This window comes from Artemia franciscana, chromosome 2 (genome assembly GCF_032884065.1).
Source record: "Artemia franciscana chromosome 2, ASM3288406v1, whole genome shotgun sequence".
Lineage (NCBI taxonomy): Eukaryota > Metazoa > Arthropoda > Branchiopoda > Anostraca > Artemiidae > Artemia > Artemia franciscana.
In genome coordinates, this window is record NC_088864.1 from 24,344,237 (window position 1) to 24,356,662 (window position 12,426).

Below are 12,426 nucleotides of genomic sequence, written 5' to 3' on the forward strand. Positions count from 1 at the left end.
GCTTAAGTACTCGGCTCTTCTTATACAAATTACTGGTTGTTTGACACAAAAAAGGATGTAAAAGGTCATTGTTTGCATCGCTTAGTTTCTTTTAATTGTCATCGTCAGAAGGGCCCACAGTATCCACCTGAATCAGTGCTCTTACAGACTATCCCGCCCTGTGGGTGCTACAACTTAACATACTTGTTTTTATTAATTCGGAACCAGGATTGAAGGATCCTGAAGGATCTCCAACAGGCATGATACCAGTTTTTTTTTTAATGTTGTCAGTTCTAGAAGTGACAGAAAATCTTCTATATGTATTTCTACCTCTAAATAAAAGCAATAGGATGCATTTCGTATATGCATCGGCAAAAACCCAACTAGATCTTAGGAAAAAAAATGCTTCGAATTATAAGTTACTAAAAGGAAATAAAATATTAACAGTTGAAAATAACAAGTAATATTTTGGAATTAACACGAGAACAACTGATGTATATTTTAATGTATTTTTGTTTTCAGGACAGAGCCAAAAGCGGTTGAGCCTCTTAGTCCGCCAGAAGGTAGCCAGCCAGGAGACCGAGTATTGGTTGAAGGATATGAAACAGGTTGTCCTGATACCGTTCTAAACCCAAAGAAAAAAGTTTGGGAAACTTTGCAGGTATATTCTTGCTCTATTATTAGTTTCAAAACGATTGAGTTAAGGAATGGGTCGGTCATAAAGAAATATATCTACAAAACGTGATTTTTCACAAAACAGTTTAAAGTTTTTGCTGTTAAAATAGATCGTTGTATCGTTAGTCGTTAATTCTAAAGTTCTCTTGACGCTCTGTTTGAAAGTCCTTTGTGATGGATATTTAAAGCAGAAAAGTAAGTGCTATAAGTGAGTAGTTTTACTTAGTTATTAATAATTGGTTTTAAGAATGATAAGCTGCCGTTTAGGACGAAGAAAAACTACAATTATAGAGTAGATAGTTAAAATGATTAAAAAGAAATAAGAATTAGTGGAATTTCCACACTCCCTGGATGTTAACATACATTTTTATTACAAATTCATTACTAAGATCTTAAGACTCAAAATACGATCAAAAGTTGAGAAAAATAGGTAAGAAAAGAATAACAAGAGCTAAGAGCTCATATGGCACTTGTGATGAGGCGAGAAGAGCTAAGAGCCAAGAGATCATATGGTATGAGCTCTAACAAAATTCTATGAATCAGTAGATTGATTTAAAAAGGAAAATAAGAGGCTTAATGCCGGTCAGGATTTAAAATAAGAGCTCTGAGTTACGATGTCCTTCTAAATATCAAAATTCATTAAGATCCGATCAACCACTCGTAAGTTGTAAATACCTAATTTTTTCTAATTTTTCCTCTCCCTTTAGCCCTGCCAGATGGTCGAATCTGGGAAAACGACTTTATCAAGTCAAATTGGGCAGCTCCCTGACACGCCTACCAATTTTCATCGTTCTAGCACGTCCAGAAGCACCAAACTCGCCAAATCACTGAACCCCTCCCCCCAACTCCCCCAAAGAGAGCGAATCTAGTACGATTCTGTCAATCACGTATCAAGGACATTTGTTTATTCTATCCACCAAGCTTCATCCCAATTCCTCCACTCCAAGTGTTTTTCCAAGATTTCCCCCTCCAACTGCCCCCAATGTCAAAAGATCTGGTCGGGATTTGAAATGAGAGCTCCGAGACATTAATTCCTTTTAAAAATTAAATTTCATTAAGATCCGATCATCTATTCGTAAAATAAAAATACCCCAATTTTCACGTTTTCCAAGAATTCCGGTTTCCCCCTCCAACTCCCCCCAATGTCACAGGATCTGGTCGGAATTTAAAATCAGAACTTTAAAGCACAAGATCCTTCTAAATATCAAATTTCATTAAGATCTGGTCATCCTTTCGTAAGTTACAAATACCTCAATTTTCAAAATTACCCCCCCCCCCCAATTCCACCAAAGAGAGCAGATCCGGTCTGGTTATGTCAGTCACGTATCTTAGACAGGTTTCTATTCTTCCCATCCAGTTTCATCCTGATCTCACCGCTTTAAGTATTTTCTAATATTTCGGTCCCCCCAACTGCCCCCCCCCAATTACGCTTGATCCGGTTGAGATTTAAAATAAGAGATCTGAGTTACGAGGTCCTTCTAAATATGAAGTTTCATGAAGATCCGATCACTCGAAAAAATCCGAAAAATACGTCATTTTTTCTTTTTTTTCAGAATTAAATGACCCCCCCCCCCCAAATAGAGCGGATCCGTTCCAATTACGTAAATCACGTATTTAAGACTTCTGCTTATTTTTCCCACCAAGTTTCATCCCGATCCCTCCAATTTAAGCTTTTTCCATGATTTTAGGTTCCCCCACCCCAAACTTCCCCCAATGTCACCAGATCCGGTCAGGATTTAAAATAAGAGCTTTGAGACACGATATCCTTCTAAATATCAAATTTCATTGAGATCCGTCACCCGTTCGTAAGTTAAAAATACCTCATTTTTTCTAATTTTTCAGAATTAACCCCTCCCCCAACTACCCCAAAGAGAGCGGATCCGTTCCGGTTATGTCAATCATGTATCTAGGACTCGTGATAATTTTTCCACCAAGTTTCATCCCGATCCCTCCACTCTAACTGTTTTCCAAGTTTTAGATTTCCCCCTCCCAACTCCCCCCCAATGTCACCAGATCCGGTCGGGTTTAAAATAAGAGATCTGAGCCACGATATCCTTCTGAATATCAAATTTCATTGAGATCCGATCAGCCGTTCGTAAGTCAAAAATACCTCATTTTTTCTAATTTTTCTGAAATAACCCCCCCCCCCCAACTACCCCAAAGAGAGCGGATACGTTCCGTTTATGTCAATCATCTATCTAGCACTTGTGTTTATTTTTCCCACCAAGTTTCATCCCGATCCCTCCACTCTAAGCGTTTTCCAAGTTTTAGGTTTCCCCCTCCCGACTCCCCCCCCCCAGTGTCACCAGATCCGGTCGGGATTTAAAATAAGAGCTCTAAGACACGATATCCTTCTAAATATCAAATTTCATTGAGATCCGATCACCCGTTCGTAAGTTAAAAATACATAATTTTTTCTAATTTTTCAGAATCACCCCCCCCCCCCCCAACTATCCCAAAGAGAGTGGATCCGTTCCGATTATGTCAATCATGCATCTGGGACTTGTGCTAATTTTAATCATCAAGTTTCATCCTGATCCTTCCACTCTAAGTGTTTTCCAAGATTTTAGGTTCCCCCCCTCCAACTCCCCCCAATGTCATCAGATCCAGTCGGGATTTAAAATAAGAGCTCTGAGACACAATATCATTCCAAACATCAAATTTCATTAAGATCCCATCACCCGCTCATAAGTTAGAAATACTTCATTTTTTCTATTTTTTCCGAATTAACCGGCCCCCCACTCCCCCCCAGATGGTCAAATCGGGAAAACGACTATTACTAATTTAATCTGGTCCGGTCCCTGATACGCTTGCCATATTTCATCGCCCTAGCTTACCTGGAAGTGCCTAAAGTAGCATAACCGGGACCAACAGTCCGACAGAATTTGCGATTGCTATATTTCACTTGGTTAATACCAAGTGCCATAAAAACCGCAAAGCAATAGTGGTGTATCAGTTATAAAAAGTCATTTGTTGTACTGTGGGAAGGTTTAAGGATGGTGATTACATAAAAAAAAACTAGTTTTTTTTAACTGAAAGTAAGGAGAGACATTAAAACTTAAAACGAACAGAAATTACTCCGTATATGAAATGGGTTGTCCCCTCCGCAATCCCTCGCTCTTTACGCTAAAGCTTTTAATTGTATTAAAAAGCAGAATTGTGGCAAAGAGTCAAACTTTAGCGTAAAGAGCGAGGGATTGCGGAGGGGACAACCCATTTCATATACGGAGTAATTTCTGTTCGTTTTAAGTTTTAATGTCGCTCCTTACTTTCAGTTAAAAAAACTAGTTTTTTTTATGTAATTTCTGAACGTTTTTGAATTAATGCATGTTTGATTTTGGCTCTCCACACATAAATTATTAAAATGAAATTTGCATATTAATTCCTTTTTTGGCTAAATGGCTTTCTCTTAGTTTTGATCAGACGATTTTGAGAATTAAGGGATGGGGAAGGAGGCCTATTTGCCATGCAATTTTTCGGTTACATAAAAAGGCAACTATAAATTTTAATTTTTAACGAATTTTTCTATTAGTAAAAAATATACGTAACTTAAGAATTATCTTACATAACAAACTTTTATATTCTAATTTATATTATGTATATGAGAGGGTTTGTACCCTCGTTAATACCTCGTTCTTTACACTAAATCGTAAGTTTTGTCCCAATTCTTTAAGAATGACCCCTGAATCAGAAAGGCCGTAGAATAAATAGTTGAAATTGCTAAAGATACTATAGCATAAAGACCGAGGTATTTATCTCCTCCTAAATACTTCGCTCTTTATGCAAAAGTATTTTTAGAACCCCTCATATGCGTAATAATCTCTGTTCGTTTTAAGTTTCAATGCTACTCTTTACTTTCAATTGAAAAAAACTTTTCCATGTTTATTTTTTCATGTTTTTTTTATAGTAATTTTAGAAAATCCTGCGCCCTTTTCATTGAATTTCTGTTCCCCCATGACATATTTCTCCATGGAAAGATCCTCCCAAATAGCCCCCTCCCCTCAACCCCACCCCAAAAACCAAAAAAAAACCCCTGAAACCGACTGTACACTTCCCAATAACCATTATTATATGCAAACACGGTCGAAGTTTTTAACTTGCAGCCCCTCCCCCAGGGAGTTTGGGGGAGTAAGTCATTCCCAAAGACATAGTTATTATGGTTTTTGACTATTCGGAACAAAATGGCTATCTCAAAATTTTGATCTGTTGACTTTGGAGAAAAAATGAGCGTGGGAGGGGGCCTAGATGCCCTCCAATTTTTTTGGTCACTTAAAAAGGGACCAAAAAAATTTGGTCATTAAAAATGACCCCTCTTGAAAAGAAAAAACAAAACAAGAAACAAACAAACAAACACGCACCCGTGATTTGTCTTCTGGCAAAAAATACGAAATTCCACATTTTTGTAGATAGGAGCTTGAAAATTTTACTACAGGGTTCTCTGATACGCCGAATGCGATGGTGTGATTTTCGTTAAGATTCTGTGACTTTTAGGGGGTGTTTCTCCCTATTTTCTAAAATAAGGCAAATTTTCTCAGGCTCGTAACTTTTGATGACAAAGAATAAATTTGATGAAACTTATATATTTAAAATCAGCATGAAAATCTGATTCTTTTGATGTATATTTTAGCATCAAAATTCCGTTTTTTAGAGTTTCGTTTACTGTTGAGCCGGGTCGCTCCTCACTACAGTTCGTTACCACGAACTGTTTGATATAGTGGTCTTGGTAACCGTATTGTTTTTTGAATGATATAAGAACTGCGAATATTCATTAAAAAAGAAAAGAAAAACCATATTGCATTGGAAATACTGGGAGTTGAGGAACTAGAAGCGCGCAATGAATGAAGGGACTGTATGGAAAATATTTTAGATCATCTTTAAGGTTTGTTCTTTTTTTAAAATCTATGGCGTTCATCGCCTATTGAGATCGGTTAGTTTTGGTTCATACCATTTTATTACTTGCTGAGTACTATCTCGTTCTATAGATATTGCGCTTTATGGACTAGTGCCTTAATCTTGCTTATGATAAGAGCTGAATTTCTCGTCTCTGCCAAGTTTTGTGTATGGATTTTACCTCGGCTAGTGAGAAAAATGTCTTTCCGTTAGCGAATATTAGGTTTGCTTTTGCGTCAGTTCGCGTTCAGTGACGCTTGAGAGTGTGCCTACTCTGCATATGGCACATAATTGAATTTGAACAACTCATAAAAATAGAATTATGCTTCAAATGGCAAAAAAAAAAACAGCCAAAGTATTTTTAGTAATTTCAACTATTTATTCTACGGCCATTCAGAGGTCATTCTTAAAGAATTGGGACAAAACTTACGATTTAGTGTAAAGAGCAAGGTATTAACAAAGGTACAAACCCCCTCCTATACGTAATAAAAATATAAGAATATAAAAATTTGTTACGTAAGTTAATTTTTAAGTTACGTATATTTTTTTACTAATAAAAACGTTCGTTAAAAATAAAAAGTTCTAGTTGCCTTTTTAAGTAACCGAATAATTGGAGGGCAACTAGGCCTCCTTCACCACCCCTTATTTCTCAAAATCGTCTGATCAAAACTAAGAGAAAGCCATTTAGCCAAAACAAGATTTAATATACAAATTTCATTTTAATGATTTATGTGCGGAGAGCCAAAATCAAACATGCATTAATTCAAAAACGTTCAGAAATTAAATAAAAAAAACTAGTTTTTTTTAACTGAAAGTAAGTAGCGACATTAAAACTTAAAACGAACAGAAATTACTCCGTATATGAAATGGGTTTTCCCCTCCGCAATCCCTCGCTCTTTACGCTAAAGTTTGACTCTTTGCCACAATTCTAATTTTTAAAACAATTAAAATTTTCAGCGTAAAGAGCGAGGGATTGCGGAGGGGAAAACCCATTTCATATACGGGGTAATTTCTGTTCGTTTTAAGTTTTAATGTCGCTCCTTACTTTCAGTTAAAAAAACTATTTTTTTAATTTAATTTTTTAAAGCGATGCTCTTAGAAGACTGCTGAGAATTTCGCTTTTGATCAGATATATTAGCTGAAACTCGCATAGTGACGTAGCTTTTGCGTTTTTGCATTAACTTTTGATGGTCTTGACTGCTTTTGTTTTAAGCGTTGGACCGAAAAAAACTCAAGGATCAAGTCTTTCTCATTCATTCTGTTTGCTTCTTTGACAAAGAACCCAAAAATTCACCAAATTTCTCTAGCAAAAAAAAAAAAAAAAAATATAAATATTTTGCTAGAAAGAAAACAAGATCCTCAATGGAGGAAAAAGATCTGGAAATACTGGTCTTGAATAAACGCTACTAGTTTGTTAGCTTTTGTACAATTGGGCTGTTTAAGTTTAATTGCAGTTTCTGCTTGGAATATTTATGAATTCTTTGCATCGGGGGGGGGGGGGGTGTGTGTATCGTTTTAATTATTGTTATTTATTGGCACATCAAGTAATATTTTTTTCAACTTGTTCTATCCAAATCAAAAAGTTCTTTCTCTTGGTTAGGTCTAGCTCCTGCCTGAAACACAAAGAATTCTAACAAAAAATAATTTTAAACTGTGAAGTCGAAATTTGAAATGCTGAGAAAATCTTATTTGTATCTTTTTAATTTAGTATAAAAGTCACTTCAGAAAAAATTTTCTAATTCTTTTCATTTTTTTTTAGATACCAGAAATTTTGTCAAAATCAAAGAACAAAGCCAAGTTTAAAAATTGCAATACAAGCGCTGTCAGACGTGGGGGAATTTTGATTCAGTTTTAATTTCACAATGAAAGGTTTATATTATGGGGGGGGGGGGAGAGGGGGCTTAAAATTCGTTCATAGTGTTGTTCATTGTTTATACCATGGTCAAATGACCTTTGAGACGCTCTGTTTATTCCCTGGATTAATAATATTATACTATTATTCAGGCTGATTTGATTGTGAATTCCAACGGTGAAGCTACTTGGAAAGGATGCCCTCTTGTGTCGCCACGAGGAAGATTTACAGCTACAACTCTGAAGAATGTTCCCATCAGATAGCCGAATTTCGTCTGTTTATTGAGTTTGCAAATGTGGTCTAAGTGGTTAATATGGAATAAATTGGTTCTTTGCTAGATTTGTGTTCCTGTTCTGTTCTCTTCCTAGTCATGGTTTTTGGTGAGTGATTTTAATCAAAAATTTTCTCATCTATTCACTTTGTAAATCTGATGGATACAAGTGAACAAACAAATGGCTGAATATTAGTCCCTTTCGAGAATGTTGCTTTATTTCAGGACACGTCTTTTATATAGCCTTATTTTCAGGCTACATGAATATATATTGTTTACATGAATAGTTTAATTCTCTAAATAGTAACTCATACACAAATAATATGTGTAACTGGCAATGGTTATAAACCTACCCACTTCAGAAATGGTAAAAATGGTGAATTTTACTATGATTTTCTTTTACAATGGAGAATTCACACACGCTTTGAATTTTTTTCATTGCCCGTATTCTATAAGTGGAACCAGTACAAAAACAAGTTTTCTATGCATATTGCAAAAATGTAGAGATTTTTTTCTGGAGTTGAAATGCTAGGAATGATGAAAGGCTTACCTCCATAATCTCCATGGTCGAAAACCTTACACCTGAGTTTTGCAATCCCTCTTGTATGTTCTTCCTCCCATCCCTCTAATAAGTTTCATAAATCTTACGCTGACTAGAAGAAGTACGAGTATACTATACCCTCGTAGAGAAATGGTTAATGACTCATTTTAAAGCTTTTGATCATTCCTATGTGCTCCTCTCGATAACTCCATAGAAAGTAACTTTCCACCAAAAATGGAATTTTTTGGTGGAACTGGTGGACTAAAAATGCTGGAAAGCATGGAAAGGGTGCCGTACAAATCATTTAACAACGCAGTAAAGAGAAACTACAGCCCGTTGAAACCAAAAGTTTAAAAACGCGTTTTGAAAAGCAGAATGTCTAATGAGAATAAATGTCATAGGGGTAATGACAAAATTTTGGTCTATGTTTGACGTTACTATAGAATTTGCATTGCAACTGCAAATAAACTTTCTTGAGCCAAAGATGTGTTTCTCAGTTAATTCGTTATAATATATTTCGTTCTATTCAGCTTATTCTCGTTAATGTATTTCTGTTAGTATGTGTACGACTGCTACTAAATATAATGAGTAAAGAGAGAAAGAAATACCATACATCGTAAAAGTCACGTTAATCACGACATCGTAAAAGTATTCTCGTTAATGCATTTCTGTTAGTATGTGTACGACTGTTACTAAATATAATGAGTAAAGAGAGAAAGAAATACCATACATCGTAAAAGTCAAGGCTTTTACACCTTGACTTTTCCCCCTCCATCCTCCCAATAAAAATATATCTGGTGCAAAAATGATCTGTCAAAACAGCTACCACACTAGTCATATTTCTTTAATCTAAATTTAACTGCTAGGGAATCATTAAAAAAGTGTTTGTCCAACTTGAGGAATCAGTGCAATTTACAATTTTAATATATTGTTTAAGTGCATTCTGTATAATGGAAACCAGGGTAAAGCCAAGGTTGCAACATAGACCTAATCCAATTGGTGAAGAAAAAAAAAAGAAAAAAATAATTACGTTGGTACATCGTAAAATTTGACACATTACCAGAAATATCAGAACATGAAAAAAATGTAAATAAAAATAAACTAAACTATCCTTTTTTAAAAAGTTATTCAAGCATACTTAAAAGAAGAACTTAGTGGCAGTTTAAAGGAAATTTGGCTACGACTGAGCTATTACGGATTGAATACAAGTAGGCCAACATTTAATTACATTTTCTGGGAGAAGAAGACGGTTGTCGCGTCATTTGTTTTTTTTTTTACTTGTATTCAGTTCAACTTCCTACGGTGTTATCCTAGGTGTTGTTATCTATGAATTATCTAGGTGTCGTTATCTATAGAAGAAGATGATTCTCAAGTCATTTGTTTTTATGGCACTTGGTATCTGCCAAGTGACATATAACGATCGCAAATTCTGTCGATCTGTCGGTCTGTCTGTCCCGGTTTTGCCACTTTAGGCATTTCCAGGTAAGCTAGGACGATGAAATTTGTCAGGCGTATCAGGAACCAGACCTAGAAATTGTCGTTTTCCTGATTCAACCATCTGGGGGGGGGGAGGGAGGGGAGGGACGGTTACATCGGAAAAACTAGAAAAAATGAGGTATTTTTAACTTACGAACGGGTGATCAGATCTTAATGAAATTTGTTATTTGGAAGGATATCGTGTCTCAGAGCTCTTATTTTAAATCCCGACCGGATCCGGTGAAATTGCGCGGAGGTGGGGGGGGGGCTAAAATCTTGGAAAACGCTTAGAGTGGAGGGATCGGGATGAAACCTGGAGGGAAAAATAATCACAAGTCCTAGATACGTGATGGACATAACCGGAACGGATCCGTTCTCTTTGGGGGAGTTTGGGGGAAGGTTAACTCTAAAAAATGAGGTATTTTTAACTTACGAAGGAGTGATCGGATCTTAATGAAATTTCATATTTAGAAGGACCTCGTAACTCAGATCTCTTAGAATAAGATCAAGAATAAGCACTAGTCCAAGATATGTGACAGAAATAAACGGACCGGATCCGCTCTCTTTGGGTGAGTTGGGGGGTGGGAAGGTTAATTCTAAAAAATTAGAAAGAATGAGGTATTTTTAACTTACGAAGGAATGATCGGATCTTAATGAAATTTCATATTTAGAAGGACCTCGTAACTCAGATCTCTTAGAATAAGATCAAGAATAAGCACTAGTCCAAGATATGTGACAGAAATAAACGTACCAGATCCGCTCTGTTTGGTGGAGTGGGGGGGGGGGTAATTTGGAAAAATGAGAAAAAATGAGGTAACTAATGAACGGGTGATAATCTCAATGAAATGTGATCTTTAGAAGGATCTTGTGCTTCAGAACTCTCATTTTAAATCCTGACAAGATCTGATGACATTAGGGGGAGATGGAGGGGGAAACCGGAAATCTTGGAAACCGAAAATCTTGGAAAACGCTTAGAGTAGAGAGATCGGGATGAAACTTGATGGGAAGAATAAGCACAAATTATAAATATGTGATTGACATAATTGGAACGGATCCGTTCTCTTTAGGGGAGCTGGGGGTTGTTAATTTTGAAAAATTAGAAAAATTGAGGTATTTTAACTTAAGAACGGGTGACCGGATCTTAATGAAATTTGATATTTACAAGGAACCCATGTCTCAGAGCTCTTATTTCAAATCCCGACCAGGTCTGTTTACATTGGAGGGAGTTGGAGGGGAAACCAGAAATCTTGGAAAACGCTTTTAAATGCCGTAGATACGTGATTGACGTAACTGGACTGGATCCGCTCTCTTTGGGTGTTAGGGGGTGAGGTTCAGTGCTTTGGCGGGTTTGGTGCTTCTGGACGTGCTAGGACGATGAAAATTGGTAGGCGTGTCAGGGAGCTGTACAAATTGACTTGACAAAGTCGTTTTCGCTATTTGACCATCTGGGGGGCTGAAGGGAGAGTAAAAATTTGAAAAATTGAGGTATTTTTAATCTACGAGTGGGTGTTTGGATCTTAATGAATTTTGATATTTAGAAGACCTCGTGACTCAGAGCACTTATTTTAAATCCCAGCCGGCATTAAGCTTCTGGTTTTCCTTTTAAAGCATTCTATTGATTCTTAGAATTTTGCCAGAGCTCATACCATATGAGCTCTTGGCTCTTGGCTTTTCCGACCTTGTCACAAGTGCCATATGAGCTCTTAGCTTGTACTCAGTTCAACTTTTATGGAGTTATACTAGGTGTCGTTATCTATGACTATTGCTATATGGAACCTTTTTAATCTGGCATTGCTCTGAAACACAGTGGCAAGTAACTATGCTCGTTCACCCCAATATGTACTTCTTGAGAAAGTAAAATTTTGCATGGAGTAACAAACAAACAACAATTGAAGATAAAAAGTTAAGGTTCGTCTCATCTTAAAACCCAAAAAGGTTGCCAAACTGCATCTTCGGCTTGAAGGTGAGCTTCAAATCTTTCGTATTATAAATGCCAAATATATTTGGGCATCATATATCATGGTTTTTTTCTATCATTGTTTCTTGCTTTATGTCATTCTTAATCAGACAGTTCCAAAATATATTTGGGTCTCATATATCATGTTTTTTTTCTATCATTGTTTTTTGCTTTATGTCATTCTTAATCAGGCAGTTCGTGTCAAGGAACTGCAAGTAAGGAGCAACTCAGCTCAATAGTAACCGAAACTCTCTAAAACGGAATTTTAATATTAATAGATACATCAAAAGAGTCTACTTATTATGCTGATTGCGAAGATATGAAATTCATCGAGTTTAGTGTTACCCATCAAAAGTTACGAGACAGAGAAAATTTGCCTGATTGTCGAAACAGGGGGAAATACCCCCTAAAATTCTAAGAATCTTAATGAAAATCATACCGTCAGATTCAGCGTACCAGAGAATTTTTTGTAAAAGTTTCAAGCTCCTATGTGCAAAAATGTGGAAATTTTGCTATTTTTGCGAGAAGACAGACCTTGGATGCGTGTTTATTTTTTTCTTCAGTGGTGATTGTATCGAAATAATGACCCTAGAAGATCAGGAGAGGGTCTATTCGAACGAAAATCAAAAGTTCTAGTGCCATTTTCAATTGACCAAAACGATTAGGGGGCAACTGGGCCCCCTTACGCTACCATTGCCCCCCACCCAAATTATCTGACCCAAATTTTGAGATAGTAATTTTGTTCAGTATAGTTGAAAGAGCCAATAAATATGTCTTTGGTGTAA

The 12,426-nt window shown here is 36.4% G+C and overlaps 1 protein-coding gene across 4 annotated transcripts in view; it reads left to right on the forward strand.

Annotated features, from left to right (window-relative positions):
- The window catches only part of LOC136039160 (tyrosine--tRNA ligase, cytoplasmic-like), an 82,903-nt gene extending 75,170 nt beyond the window's left edge, over nucleotides 1-7,733 (forward strand). For all 4 annotated transcript variants that reach the window (XM_065722687.1, XM_065722679.1, XM_065722670.1 and 1 more), the window contains 2 exons: nucleotides 502-640; nucleotides 7,549-7,733. In XM_065722687.1, coding sequence (XP_065578759.1) covers nucleotides 502-640; nucleotides 7,549-7,659 — 250 coding nt within the window. In that variant the 3' untranslated portion in view covers nucleotides 7,660-7,733. The remainder of the gene's footprint in view (nucleotides 1-501; nucleotides 641-7,548) is intronic.
- The last annotated feature ends 4,693 nt before the right edge of the window (nucleotides 7,734-12,426 follow it).